The 16,070-nt window shown below is 41.3% G+C and overlaps 1 protein-coding gene across 1 annotated transcript in view; it reads right to left on the reverse strand.

Annotated features, from left to right (window-relative positions):
- Nucleotides 1–16,070, reverse strand: part of KLHL32 (kelch like family member 32) — a 275,399-nt gene that overhangs the window by 82,059 nt on the left and 177,270 nt on the right. Inside the window, exon 6 of the mRNA XM_019520185.1 lies at nt 2,454–2,669. Within this exon, the coding sequence (XP_019375730.1) occupies nt 2,454–2,669 (216 nt within the window). The remainder of the gene's footprint in view (nt 1–2,453; nt 2,670–16,070) is intronic.

The raw sequence follows: 16,070 nt of genomic DNA on the forward strand, positions 1-16,070 counted from the left end.
AAAATATATATATATATATATATATATATATATATATATCCTGCAGCAGAAAACCAGTTAAAATATTTTACATAACAACATTAGTAAACTTTAGAGAGGCAATTATAGCACCACTTAAGTGGACAGGGAAGAGTTTGTTGTCACTCAAAAAGCAGTACATTATGAGAGATTATCTGCAGTGTCTGCAGTGTAACCAGAAGCACTAGCACAGGCTTTGTCATATCTGCTGTATGAAGTATTCACCTAGGGCTATGCAGGCCATTAAGAAAACTGCTCTTGCATTTGTGCTGTAGGACAGGGCCAGGGACACAGCACCAGAGAAATCCCACTTCCCAAGGGTGGTCCCAGCGAGGAGACATTGACCTGACTCTTCCATTCTGTTTAGTGCTGGTATGCTTGTTAAAAAGGGAAGCAGTAAAGAATATAACCTGATTTTCTATAGAAACCTTTTCTACTGCAGGTATTCCAAAGCACTTTTCTGAGTACTTGCACCAGCAGTGAAGTAATAATAAAGGAAATAGGCCAGTCAGCAATACACTGTATACATCCTACCTCATCAAAACCATTTTATGGAGCAAGGGAATGTGTGCCAGGACTCTAGTATAATCTTACTTATACAGAAAAAGTTCCATGTCATAAACTCTGTAATATGGATGCTCCCAGGATTTGGGCAGAGGAAGGATTCAATTTGGAGGAAATTGACTTCAGATTTTGGTCACTATGGTGTTGTAACTGTAATGGTTCATCCAATAAAAGGTTTTACCAAACTCCTCAACATTTAGGAAATACATTAATGGGAACATAATTCAGCCAAGCGATCAAACTATTGAGCTTTGGTAGGTTAGCACCCTTCAGATGAGCATAAAAGTAATAGTTTGTTCTTTTATGGCTCAAGTTGTCTGTAGATCCTGAAGTGCCTTACAAAGGAAGGGAAATATCATTATCTTCATTTTCACAATGGAGAAACTGAATGACTTGCTCTAGGTCACACAGCAGATAACTTTCCTTTAAGAGAGCCCTAAAAAGACTCTAAATGGGCCCTATCCTTCTCACTGGATCAAGGTACTTCCCTTCCTAACAGGATAAATTTCTGTTCCTTCTGCTTTCTATCTTGAAAAACCTAAGTTGCCTTCCCCCACTTTATTATTTTAATGAATACAATGGATATTTGCTTCCACTACATTCCTAAACATCCATTTCCCAAGATATTTTGTAGGATTGTTTCCTAAATTGGATTTTGTCTGTATGCTCCCATGTATGTATGAGTCTGTGTATGACAAAAATATATATGGGTATGTGAATACATATTTCTTTGGCATCAGATGGTTAATCCACACTGGGTGCATCTACATAAGATGTTAACTGTGGAGCTGACTAATTAGCTCCACAGTAACTGTCTCAGTGTTTACAAGTAAGCCCCTATTAGGGCACAGGAAGCTAAAAAACTCTGCAGAAGGGTAGTACTTGTATTTACAAATACTACCTTCCTGCAGTTTATTAATGTGCAGCAGTGCACATGTAGACGCTGATCCAATTGGCTGGGGTTTGAGGCTTCAGTGCAGGGGTTGCCTGCTGGCTAGTCCTGCCCTGAAGCACCCTCATGCCCCAGCCAACCCCTCCACAGCACATTGAGCCCAGTTAGAGCAGCTCTGGGCTGGCAGGCTGACCCCCAGAGCCCTCTGACAGTCAGGGCTGCTCCAACCAGGGTCCACATGCTGTCTGTCTATCCATGCATAAACTCCAAAGCTGGTTGCTTTGGAGTTAATTGCTCCTGGGCACATGTTCTAATAAGCGCTTGAGTTTATTCAATGTACTCATTACATGTGTAGGTGTGTCCACTATTTGTAATGCTGCGACACTACAGTTGTCTCCTGATACCATACCAGAAACCACAAGTAAAACACAAAACAAACTCCTTCCAAATTAACTAACTGCACTAAAACAGCCAAGCAGAACTTACGGGCACCTATACATGTGCCCAATGCCTGCTCCAATTACAATGCATTGGAGCAGATTTGATTTATCGAGTCTGCTGGAGCGTTCTAATTAGAACAATGCAGAAGCCTCAGCGTCATGTGTATTCAACATCCCCAAATTTCAAAATGGTGGTGAGGGCACTTTAACTAAAGCTCGTCCAACGAGCTTTAGTTAAAGTGCCCCCACTGCCATTTTGAAGCACAGGATGCTGAATACATGAGACGCTGCAGGTGTTTTAATTAGAGTGGCTCCTGAAAGCAGCTCTAATTAAAACACCCCTCCATCCCACCCCAGAGCACGTGTAAATATGCCAAAAACAAGACTTTTTTTCAACCAGTTATTTGCCAATGTTCCCAGTTTTTCTTTGACCTCTTGATCATTTTAGTCTCTTTAGAGCTCTCAAGGACACTGGAAAAACAAAGGATTCTATGGGTTATATGATATCACACATTTCATTAATTAACTGATTTCCTTACCTGCCAGATTTGCTCTTCACTTAGTGAAGTGAGTCGGTCGCTTTTCAGGACTTCTCGAAGGAGACAGTATGGCAGAGCCAGGACTTCCTCAGGGTGACTCTTCAACAACTCAGAGAGGTGTTTTACTAAGAAGTCAACAACTGCCTTCTCCAGCAATGTGAGATTAAAGAGGTCAGCAAGCTTATACAAGTCCAAGTAATTAAAGCTATTTAATTCCTAGAAGGGTAAAGCAAAGAAAATTTGTCTTAGAAAAAAAGCAAGCTGCAAACTAAAGGTAACAGAGAATCTCAAGACATTAAATGTAACATCCAACCTGGGCACCATACCCTGGGGCTAAAGTATGTGAAAAATGCATAAGAATTAGTTGCATGTATAAATCAGGCAAATATGAGTGATACAGGTTTCAGTACTAGTTTGTATGGTAATTGTCTGGTTTATGCATGCAGCTGCAAAAACTGGAAAACATTGCAGCTGTATGTGGAACTGATAAAATCACCAATGTGACATACATACTATATTACAAAAGCAGAATTCAATAGGTGTTTTTTTAAACAAAAATTCTGATAAATGCTTTGTTCCAGAACAGTTGCTTTCCAATTACAGTACTTACTATTAATTATTTCATCTGTCTTACTTTCATGAACAGAAATTCAAGTTTCAATGAAGTTTCATCAAGTACCTCTGTATTCTACACTGAAATAATTTTATAATTTATAGACAGATCATCAGTTAGTTAAAACACATCTCCCTTCACCACCTGCAGCAACAGTAGCCAGTATTCCCCTTCTTGATGTTCTAGAAGCAGAAAATCCACAACAGCTATGATAACTCAGGGAGGAAAGTCTTTGCTATCCACCAGATAAAGGCTCATATCTCCAGCTTGGCAGTCCTTCTTCCAGACCCAATATCAGTTGGCAGCTGACTCATTTAGACCACACAGTTCTCAGGGTAGAGGTTATGACTCCACCCATTTTAGGAAAGAGTTGAGTACATGTGGGAAACAAAGATGTTCATATGTTTTTCTCTGTTTTTTGCTCTTGGCTCCCAAATCATTTCCTTCTTTTTTTTCCTTCTCCTGAATTTATTTCTCAGTTTACTGCACAGCTCCTTTAATGGACTGTTCCCTGTTACTAGACCCTCCCCATTCCAACTCCATGTGTGAAAACTACAAGAACTCTTGTCAGTTTCACTTTGCTGCTTAGTTAGCATGGGAAGCAGAGCAGGAAAAAGAAACAGACTAAATTACATCAATTTCACTTCACTGCTCTGCTGGATGGACTGGCAGAGCCAAGTGAAACTGACAAGAAATCCTGTAAATGTCAATTTGCTGCTCTGCTGGCACATGGAACAGAGGAGAAGGGAAGTAGGAAAGGAAGAAGAGATATGCCATAATGTTCTGTAGGCCACTTCAGGCATGTGTAAATACTACAGTTGTCCCTATGACTGTTGTGCAGTGGAACTGGCCACAAGTGTATGCAGGTATGATTGTGTTTGTGTGGGGAAGGGTACATAGTTCAAGCACCTATTACGTGTGTTTAGAGGATGCCAAAAGATATTTCTCCAGGGCAACTGAGCTAAATTTCTTCTGTCCCTTCCTATTGCAACAAGATCCCCGCTACATATCTTGCAAAGAAGGACTCCATCAAGGACAAATTGTATCCCTATTTATTTAAGCTATAACTTTTAGCACAGAAATTCTACATTTTTTTCCAAAGAGAGTAGGTTATATCAGTAGTAGATATAAACAGTAATAGCCAAAAACCTTAGGATGCCTATTAAATCTTAGAATGTCCCCACCTCTATATACTAAGACAAATATAGGGAGAATTAATCCCTTCTGCTAAAGAAGGTCAGGTTATAGGCCTGGAACCTATGCTCAAGGGTGCATATGGCTGCAGACCACAGAGGGTACTGCAGTCTCTGCTTTTGTCTGTTCTGTGAGCCTGCCATTGCTATGCAATCAAGGCAAGAATGCAAGTTCTGTATGTCACAGTGAACTTCACAGCATTTCACAACTAACACCCTTGTTTAATGGACACTGTTACAGAGCAGGGGTACTCAAACTCCAGCCCATGGACCCACGAAATTAGCCTTCAGGGTTTCTTCATGAGTTGGAAAACCTGGCAGCAAGGAACAGTGGAAGCTCCATGTGGCCAGCTCCAGCCTCAGCTCTCCTCCCCCAGCACATTTAGATCAGGGCTACTCTGCTCCCCACCCTGCCACCCACACATGTCCAAATTGTGGCCGAGCTGAGATGCTCCCCCCAACCCTGCACATCTGGATTAAAACCATTTTACACCCCTCTCCCACTCCATCTCATTCAGATGGAAACTACCCTGTCCCCCCATTCCCACCCCTCCTCCATTGCCAGATCAGGACCAGGCTATTCCCCCGTAGTTCGGTTCAGGGCGGCTCTGCCTGCCCCCACCCCCCTTCCCCCCCCTACTCTGGATAGACAGATCCAAGTCAGGCTGCGCTACTCTGGATCTGAGCCCATGGAGAAACTTGGCACTGTCCTTCAGGCCCATGGAATAAAAAGAGGCACCACTGTTATAGAGCATCATGTTCTGAGCTATGGGAACAGATTCTTTCATGACTGAATCTGTCATTCAGTGGTAAATTTTAGGGACCTCAGGTTAAATATATTGAGCCCTTCATTGTGACAAAGGGATCAGTAAAGCTAACTGCACTTTTATCATGCATTAGCAGGTATGTGACAAACAGGTACAGGGAAGTGCTACTTCCCCTCTGTGCAGCACTGGTCAGGCCGCAGTTGGAGTACTACGTCCAGCTCTGGGCACCATACTTCAAGAGGGATGTGGACAACCTCAAGAGGGTTCAGAGGAGGGCCATGCCTATGGTTAGGGGCCTGCAGGCAAAGCCCTACAAAAAAAGATTGAGAGACCCAGATCTCTTCAGCCTCCACAAGAGAAGGCTGAGAGGTGATCTTGTGGTCACCTACAAATTCATCAGGGTGAGGTAGCAAGGAATAGGAGATGCTCTGTTTACCAGGGCACCCCTTGGAGTAACTAGGAACAACAGCCACAAACTGACAGAGAGCAGGTTTAGGTTAGACATCAGGAAGAACTTCTTTACAGTAAAGGTTGCCAGAATCTGGAATGGGCTTCCAAGGGAAGAGGTGCTCTCCCCTACCTTGTGGGTCTTTAAGAGAAGGCTAGACATGCACCTGGCTAGGGTCATCTAACCCCAGCTCTCTTTCCTGCCCATGGCAGGGTGTTGGACTCAATGATCTACTGAGGTCCCTTCCAACCCAAACATCTATGAATCTTTTGCAGTGGCTGGCTTTCATTTATTTTACTGGAGGTCATGAAAAGATGACCATGTGTCTTGAAGATCATAATAATTAAACTATCGTAAGCCATGATCAACCATAAAATAATGTCAGTAGAAAGATGCCTGCTTATTTTGGTGAGCATTAGAATAGGTCCTGGTGGAGAAGCTGAAGGAGAACCTGGTGGCCATTAGATATAATTCATTCATTAATTCATTCACTTGATTTATATGCCACCCCCCTCAACAAATGCTCAGGACATTTTATAATAAGAAAATAGAATTACTTATAAAACAGAAGAGCAATAAGACAACCCCACAGCTTAAAAAGAAACTAGAACATCATCATACAACATAGATCCCCTAAGCAATCTCTCAGCCTAGCTTTGTGTGCTACAGTCCTGTCCAAAGAAAGATTCTTACAGTGCTTCCAAAAGCCGTCCAGGTTCAGGCTCTGTCAAGTCTTGAAAAGGAGGGAGTCCAGAAAGGAGGGGTGATAGCTGAGAATGACCTCTCATACGTTTTTGGCAGGCAAACTTGTAATATTAATAGGAGATAGCTCTTAGCTAATCTTAGGAATTGTGACAGGGTACAGGAGAGGAAACAGGTTGTTATGCACACAAGGCCCAGAATACTTAGGGCCTTATAAGTCAAAAACAATACCTCTAATTGAGCCCAGAAAGCTGCTTGGAGCCTCTAACAATTAATGCTGTCCAGAAAATATTGGGATTTTTTTCCCCTCACTGCAGAAGTTTTAGATTTTTGCCAAACCACCCCTTTAAAAATGGGGGTTCTGGGTAGGAGGGAAGGATCCCAAAATTTTCAGTAACAATTTAGTTTTGTGGGAAAATCTGATATTTTATCACAGTGGCATATTACATGGGGTAAAGAAAAGGATCTGAATAGAAAATTTTAAACCGGGCCTGGGTATGAATAATTTTTTAAGATATAGAATAACTTAAAGATAAACAACTTGTAGCTACTGATGTATATTTTTTTTATTAATTTTTAACCATTAGGCTTCAGCTGAATACTGACACTTCCTTTAACTAGGTCAGCTTAAAACAGGCTATGAATCAAGGGCTTTTCAGAGGCCAAATGGTTTAGACTGCTATATGTTTTTAAATACTCAAATGAGTATTTAAAAACATATCATAATCAGAGATACTCACTTGTAACTCCAGAAGGTCAGAGCTGGCCTTTAGCTTTCAGTCTCATAGCCACAGAAGTCAGTTTATCAGCTTTCTCAAATGAAAGTCATCCAGTTGTCATATCAATGCTTAAATCAAAATTATACCGTATTGCACATTACTATCCAGCTGATGATGCTACAGGGCAAAAATGTCATGCTGAGATTCTGAGATGTATATTACTGATCAGATAATCCACCTTCCAATCAGTGATAAGGGTTTCAGAAATACCCAACCATGACAGACCATAGAAGCCAGCTGTCAAAGATGCTTTTTACTTTTTAGTACCAGAAAAAAACTAGCAAAACAGAATCATATTCAGAGGCAGGAGACTAGACTGACTACATTTTCAAATTTAATTTGTAACTGAATGAAACCTTCAGATTAACAAATCAATGAAATGGCACCCTTTGAAATAGCCTACTCATTCAAAGTGGGTGGGATCAAGCATAAACTAATTTTGAACAAGTAGTTAGATAAGTCTGATAATCTATGGGAGATGGTCCTCTCAAACCATACTCTAAAGCCATTTTTGTTTGGTATTTAACAAATAATAGAAATCAGCAACATAAGTTGCTATACATTTTATATAAAATTTTAATTTTAATGGAATAGTAAAAAATAAACAAAGAACACAGAGCACACAAGAAGAACTGAAGGAGAAAGGTAAGGGAAAAATATGATTCTATGATTTATAATCTGATACATGTTACCCTGCTGAGCCACACTGGAGCAAGGAGTATGTATTTCATAGAAATGAATTATGGTATAAATGGTTATAATATAGCAAATATGAAACCAATTAAATAAATTGTTCAAATTATCAGTCACTGTCTACCGCCAAAACAAACTGCTGTACTTAATCCTATGCATTCAGCTCACTGTAAATTAATGAAGTGGTTTCTTTAAAACTTTACTCTTTCCAGCTGTGAATGAATCCATCACTCTACCCTATTGGTCTTCTATTTTATTAATATCAAATTTTTGGGTGCCAAAGAAATTTAATAAGATTACATTTGAAATCTTAGTTTAGGAGACAGAGGCATACAAGGCAATCAGTTTTCAGACAAATAACTCCAAACAAGAAGACAACATTAAATGTTTACAGTAGCCTATGTGCCATTGACTGCATTTGAATACAGAGATCTAGTAGAATATCAAACAGGAAAAAGAACATTTATAAATATTTTATTTAAATTGCTTTCAAATCCACTTTTATTTCATTTGTACTTTTAAGAATAATAGTACTGCACAAGCCACAGAAAAGAATATAAGTAATAGATTGATAAATTAGAGTTAATCATAACCATGTACACAGTAGGCTACAATATACCTCTATTCCTGTGCTCCGTGTTATAAATAGCAGGAAAAGCACAAGGAGAACTAAGGGGATAGACTGCATTTCTTTATGACCTTATTTGAAAGATAAACTCCTTGGGGAAATACAATTTATTCAGATTACCAAGACCCTGCTGTGCAAATCTACAGTCTGGTAGCCCACTACAGAGATCAAAAAATATTTACTTTATTCTGTTGGGTATAAAAGCTTTTAATGAATGCATAATTAAGACAAAAAAGTGTGTACAGCTTTAGAAATTCCATTGCTGTGCGAAGCCATTAATATCGAGGCATCATACCCAGTTGTGACTCCACCTGCTTCCCATTTGGATTACAACACTGGTATATATTAAGGCATTATAAAACTACCCCTGCTGGTGCCACAAAGAAGAACTGTACTGTGTCATTATTTCCCCTTCTCTGAAAGAAAAAGGACTCAATGACCAAAAGCACTGGTTTTCTAAGAGTGTAAGGCTTTTGGGGTAGGGACCAAAAGCACCTAGCAAGAGGGGTCTTAATCATGATGTGTCCCTAATTTTCATGAACTATCACCAGATCTCCAGCACAAATGAATTAAGAGACAGTTTATACCTACACGTTCTTGTGCAGGATCTGTCCTTTAGCTTAACTAGCTCCTTTGCCCCTCCAGTGTTTTCCTCTAAAAATATTTATACTTGGCCAACTATGTCCCCTTACTTAGCTTTTGTTTTGATAAGCTCAACAAATCAAACTCTCTAATCACCTCTTGAAAAAGGTGACTCTCCACTGTGCTAATTATCTTCATATTCTATTTCTGCATCTCATCCAATTTGAACCAATCTTTCCAGAACATGGATTACCAGAACCATACATATGAATCCATCTGATATCTCACCAATGGCTTGTACAATAACATTAATACCTCCCTGCCTCTCTCAAAATACCTTGGCCCATAAATTGTATGACCTTTTTTCATGATGGGATCACATTAATAGCTCATAGTCATCTTTTGGTCAAATAAGTATCTGGACTTTCTGGAGAATTTTGTTCCTGTACTGAGACCCAGCAGCAGCCCCTCGTGTCTGGCAGGCAGGGCAGAATGAAGATGTTGCAAGTGCAGGTGAGCAATTACAAGGGTCAGTTAAAAATGTAGCAGATCTGCTGAACGTGCAAAACAATCTAAAAATAATTTCTAATCTTTTACACTTCAGTTTTTCAGTCCAGAACTGAGCAAAGGTACTACCATATTTACCCAAATCCAAGATGGCTTTGAAATATAGACAAATTTGTTACAACTAGTTGGACCTGCACTTCACTGAGGAAGATTAATTTGATTTTTTAAATTTTGTAAAAACTTTTATTGTAACCATCATCATCTTCACCTTATGGTTTATGCATCATTCCCTGTTCCAACTTCAAAAGCTTTCAGACCATCATTTTCACCTGCTTTCTCCTCTGTGCAGAAAGTAGTGGCAGCCCTGGCCCTTTGCCCAATTCCCACCCCCGCCCCATGCTTTAAACGGTCGTCCTGCATGTGTCAGGGAAAATGCCCATTATGACTTCACTCTATACAACCAGTGACAACATGACCTCAGATTTCTAAAAATAATAAATGATGATCTCTTTCTTAGAGTATACACAGGCTTTACATTTCTAGTGGGAGGGATGCTACTTTTCTCAGGGGCTGGGGATTTTAAGTGGTGGTGAAAGGCTCTCTGCATCTTCCCCAGACTGGGGTGACCCTGGTCTGGGGAACGTATGGGGAGCAGAAGCTGCTCAACAACTCCCAGGGACCAGAAGAAGAAGAGCAGCAGCTGCTCCCTCTTTACCAGCCTGGGGTTACCCTGGTCTGGGAATGCTGGGAGCAGGGGAGAGGGGTTGGCTGCAGGCTGCAACTCCTGTACACACTCTCTCTCTCACTAGGATTTCTGGCACTGCAAACTTCTAGTGCTAGAAATGAATACCTCTTCACAGCCTTAGTGTAAAATATCTTGTGCTCAACACACAGTAGCTCAATATTGGATCTCATTTTGATGAACAAAGAATTACTGATTTTTAAAAAGTAGTTTTAAGTGATCTTGATCTGTTTACATTTATCTTATATAAATGGAATATGACATCAACAAATAACTATTACTTCTTGAACGTTAAAGGGGCCATGTTTCCCAAGCTTGAACCAACTGTTAGCATAACATACTGGGAACACAAATTTAACCTGGTAAGTGTTAATGAAAGCTTGGAATAGCTTATGAGTTATGCTACTGGATGTCTAAAGTACCCACGATTTAAGAAACATGAAATAGTTACAGTGGGTCAAAATCTTATGGTTAAAAGGAGATACAGATGTATCAATTAAATATAATACATAAGTGCATATATAAGGGTTGAATAAAGGGAAAGTAATTGGAAATGAACGTAAATTTCAAGTTATAAGCCAACTGGTAAGCATGGATTGGAAAAGTATACATAGTGTTCCAGAAGAGAAAGGGATCTTCAATCAATTTTTTTCCTAATCTTTATTTTTAACAAAGTAGGGGCATTCTACATGATACAAACACTGAGACCAAATGTGTATTGTCTAAAAAAAACAGGAGACTGTGAGGCAGCATCTGCTAAAATTAATATTTTCGAATACAGAGACCTGACTAACTTACCCCCAAGAGTTTTAAAGAAATTAGATGAGGAGATCTCTGATTCACTAACATCAATATTTAACCAGCCATGAAAAACTGGGGAGACTGTAAAGGATTGGAGGACTGTTCACATTGTTCCAATATGTAAAAAAGGTAAACTACAGTTTGCTTAGCCTGACATTGATCTGGATACAATATTGAAACAGTTAAGTCAAGATCCTATCAACAAGTAATTAAAGACTAAAAATATAATTAATACCGATCAGTTAGGTCTTATCAAACATGTCCGTTTGTCCTTTTGACAGGAGTACAAATCAGGTGTATAAAGGCAATTGTGTTGATAAAGTATGGTTAGATTTCTCCATGGCATCTGACTTAGTACCCCATGACATTTTGATTAAAAAGCTTGCATTAGAGGGAATTAACTGGGTACATATTGCATAGATTAAAAACTGGCTCAATGACAGATCTCAAAGTGTAGTTATTAATGTGGTGATATCAAGGATCAAAGTTATATCCATTGGGTTTCTTCAGATATTGATTCTTGGTCCAATGCTTTTTCATATTTTTACCAAGTTAGACAGTGCTGTAAAAGATTTGCTGCTAGAGTTTGCAGAGGATGCAAACACTCATGGGGTAGCCAATAATAAAGGTGGCAAGTTACTGTTACAGAATGATCTGGGATTCTTCATTTAATGATTACAACTCAGACCATATATTTTAATACATAAAAATGTAACAGCATAAAACATAAATGCAGATGTCAGTGGCTCTGAGGAGGACTTAGGCATCATTTGCAAAAGAGTGTCTTGAGATGTTATGAACCTGCATTGTAGAGGTTTTTAAGACCAGGTTAGACAAATACCTTGTTTACTCAAATACAAGACAAGGCTTATCCCCCCCACCCCGTTGGCATGGGAGAGAAAGGCCTCCTCCTTTACAACTGCATACAAGGAAGTCTCACTAAATACACTGTCTATCATTAAACTGCTGCCAAAAACAGCATGTGCTCTGCAATGGAAACCAACTATGAAGTTGATTAACTGCAGCCAACACTGAGAATGACTACACATGGCCCACACTGAGCATGAAAACACATGGCCTACACTGGGCAAACATACTGATTTAAAAAAAAATTGTGCCTCAGGCCAAATTAGAAAAATCAGTTCTGAATTTTATCAACTAAGCAGAGCTCAATCATTCAAATCTGTGTGATGCCACCACTGGCAAGTATCCTACCTCCCAGACTCATCAGCCTGGGGCTTCAGATACTCTCAAATCCATGACAGGAATCCTATGTGCAAGCCCTAAGCCCAGAGGCCTTAGAGTTCAGATGTCCCCTAGTCTCACTAATTTTTCATGTTCCAGGCCAAATCAGCCAAATCAATACCAAATCCGTGAATCACTCAAGAACCATATGTGGCCTTACTACCAGAAAATATCTTCCACCCCCCCCTGGGGCTTCAAATGTTTCCAAATCATTTGGCGGGCATCCTAGGTGCAAGCGCAAGCCTGGAGACTTGGGGTTCAGATGTCCCGGAGTTTTGCTTGCCCTCAGCCATATGGCTGCAGGTGCAAGCTAGGGAGGAATCTCCCAGTTCCATACAGTGGGCATAAAGCCAAGATCTTCCTGCTGGAAATGAAGGTGGGAGGTTAACTATACATCACCTCTGCCTGGGTACTGCCCCATGCCAGAAAAACGGTTTTCCCCTGTCCCAGGAAAAAACACTTTAGTAGTCAAGGTATTTCCCCATAAAGATGGGTCCTGACCACAAGAACACGTTAGTGCTGTGTTTCCCAACCAGTGTGCCATGGCACAAAAGTGTGGCATCAGAAATGAACAGGTGTGCCACAAAGTTTTGCCACAGCAATGACAATGGAGAATACCTTAATAGGTGTACCACAAGAAACTTTTATTAATCTAAGTATGCCTTGGGTTGGAAAAAGTTGGGAAACTTTTTTTATTTGTTTGTTTTTTTGTTTATTGCACCACTCCCGCTAGCACTGCAATATCAGGCCAATGCATGCAAGCTCCACTTGCACCTCTCAACACCAAAAATCTGCTCAATATAGACCTCCTATGGAGGACATATTAGGGACAACCACCTGAGCAAACCTAGGAAGCCTGCCTACGTGGTCACAAACCTTCCCCAGGCAGAAACTAGGTGATCAGGCACTGTGTTAGCAACACCCATCTGAATAAAACATTCTTTAATACCCATCAATAGCAGCTTCCCTCCCCCCCATGAGTCTTTTTCAAGTCATGATGAGCAACTACATTGCCTACCTTTCCACTTCCTGTTCACTTGCACAGCTGAACTGCACCTTTTTCCCCATTTCCAATGATTCCTGTTTCTTTACCAGCTTTAAATGCCAAGCAACCATCACCAAAAAGGGTCCCAAACAGTTCCCCCAGAATTCCTCTGTTGCCCCCTCTCTCAGTCTGGTGCATATGATTAGTGTGGCCCTACCCTCCTTGAAATGAAGCTAGACTAGGTTGCCCTGTGCCTTATCTGCATACAAATTTTTGGAGCATCCTAGGATTTGTGACAAGAGCACCTTGTCAGTTCTAGCCACAGTTTGCATAGTTTTTACTATCTATAAAGAAGTGCGAAAGTGCTGCTCAAAAGCATGTTTATGGAGCACTTACGCTAAAGCTTGCAGCAGTTTTAAAAAATGGTAACATGAATCAATTCTGGATGAAGTGTATGAGCATGATATACAAATTGCTACAGTCCTGTTGAATTTCAAGGTTATTGTTTTTGTTTTCAGATTTGCTTCTCACTTCTTTGTGCTCAGGGAGAGCAGGGTCTGATTGTAAGAAAAAGGGGAAGGGGCTGCCACAGGAAAACGTTAGGCAGAAGCAGAAAGCAAAGGAGCTACATGACCCCCAAAGGTTTATTTTCCCTGCTGTAGCAGTGGGAGGGAGACAAATTTAAGGCAAACCTCCAATCATTAGATTCTATACCTGGACAATTCTAACACATTTATACATTTTCCATATGTACATTCTAAGTTGTCTTATAATCAGGGTCATCTTCTATTCAGGTAAATACAGTATGTCAGGAATGTCAGGGGTCTGCTACAGACCCCCACACCAAGGGCAAGAACTAGATTTGGAACTCCTGAGGCAGCTCTCAGAGAACATAAAGACTAGAGAACCGGTAGTCATGGAGGACCTGAACTACCCTGACATCTGCTGGGAGATGCAGACAGCAAATTCCCACCATTCACGCAGGTTCCTATCCTGTGTACAGGACCTCCACCTGACGCAGGAGGTACATGGTCCCACTAGGAGGAATGCCTTACTGGACCTGGTATTGGCAATGGGGGATGACATAATAGGGGACGTACAGATCAGTGGTCACCTGGGGGACAGTGACCACCAAATAATAGAATTTATCATAAGGCATAGAGTGGGAAAGGTAACTAGTAGGGTGCAGTGCTAGACTTTAGGAAGGCTGACTTCAGTGAGCTCAGGCATTTAGTCAATGACACGCTGCAAGGTAAGAGATTTGGCAAGATGGGAGTCCAGGAAGGGTGGCTGTGCCTTAAGGAAGTGATCCTTCGGGCACAGGAGGAGACAATCCCAATGCGGGGGAAAAAGGGGAAAGGGGCCAAGAGGTTTCCTTGGCTGACCAGAGAAATCCAGAGCAGCTTAAGGACAAAAAGGGGGGCATATAAAGAGTGGAAACAGGGAGAAATTACTAAAGAGGAGTATGCCTCCTCAGCTCACAGTTGTAGGGAGGCAGTTAGAAAGGCCAAAGCTACCATGGAACTGAGGATGGCATCCCAAGTTAAGGATAACAAAAAAATGTTTTTCAGATATATAGGAAGTAAAAGGAAGGCCCACAGTGGTATAGGACCACTACTGAATGGGCAAAAGCAATTGGTGACAGACAGAGGGGATAAGGCTGAGCTCCTCAATGAGTTCTTTGCCTCAGTGTTCCTAAACAAGGGGCAAAACAAGTCTCACAATGGGTTTGTAGAGAGACAACAGCTGGGAGCCAGACTACCAAGCATTGACCCTGAGATGGTGCAGAGTCATTTGGAAGGACTGGATGCGTTTAAGTCGGCAGGCCCAGATGAGCTCCATCTGAGGGTACTGAAGGCACTGGTGGATGTCATTGCACAGCCACTGGCAAGAATATATAAGTATTCATGGCACACGGGCCAGGTCCCGGAGGACTGGAAAAGGACCAATGTGGTCCCTATTTTCAAGAAGGGGAGGAAGGACGATCCAGGCAACTACAGGCCAGTCAGTCTCACCTCCATCCTTGGTAAAAGTCTTTGAAAAGATTATTAAGGCTCATATATGTGAGAGCCCAGCATGAAAAATTATGCTGAGGGGAAACAAGCACGGGTTCATAGCAGGTAGATCACGCCTGACTAATCTAGTCTTTTTTTATGATCAGGTTACAAAGCACCTGGATGCAGGAGTAGGGGTAGATATCATTTACTTAGACTTCAGGAAGGCCTTTGATACAGTATCCCACCCCTGGTGGGATACTGTTGAACAAAATTAAGAGGCTGTGACTTGGATGATTACACAGTCTGGTGGGTGGCAAATTGGCTAGAGGGTCATACCCAGAGAGTGATGGTGGATGGGTTGGTATCGACTTGGAAGGATGTGGGCAGTGGGGTCCCGCAGGGCTTGGTCCTTGGACCTATACTCTTCAATGTCTTCATCAGTGATTTGGACGAGGGAGTGAAGTGTACTCTGTCCAACTTTGCGGATGATACAAAACTGTGGGGAGAAGAGGACACACCAGAGGGCAGGGAACAACTACAGGCAGACCTGGACAGGTTGGACAAATGGGCAGAAAACAACAGAATGCAATTTAACAAGGAGAAATGCAAAGTGCTGCACCTAGGGAGGAAAAATATCCAACACACCTACTGCATAGGAAATAACCTGCTCCATAGCACAGAAGCAGAAAGAGATCTTAGAGTCCTAGTGGACTCCAAGATGAACATGAGTTGTCAATATGATGAAGTCATCAGCAAAGCTAATGCCACTTTATTGTGCATCAGCAGATGCATGACAAACAGAACCAAGGAGGTGATACATCCCCTCTATTGGGCACTGGTCAGACCACAGTTGGAGTACTGCGTCCAGTTTTGGGCGCCACACTTTAAGAGGGATGTGGATAACCTGGAGAGAGTCCAGAGAAGGGCCACTCATA

Source organism: Gavialis gangeticus, unplaced genomic scaffold (assembly GCF_001723915.1).
Source record: "Gavialis gangeticus isolate Ggan-Ray unplaced genomic scaffold, GavGan_comp1, whole genome shotgun sequence".
In the NCBI taxonomy this organism is placed as follows: Eukaryota; Metazoa; Chordata; order Crocodylia; family Gavialidae; genus Gavialis; species Gavialis gangeticus.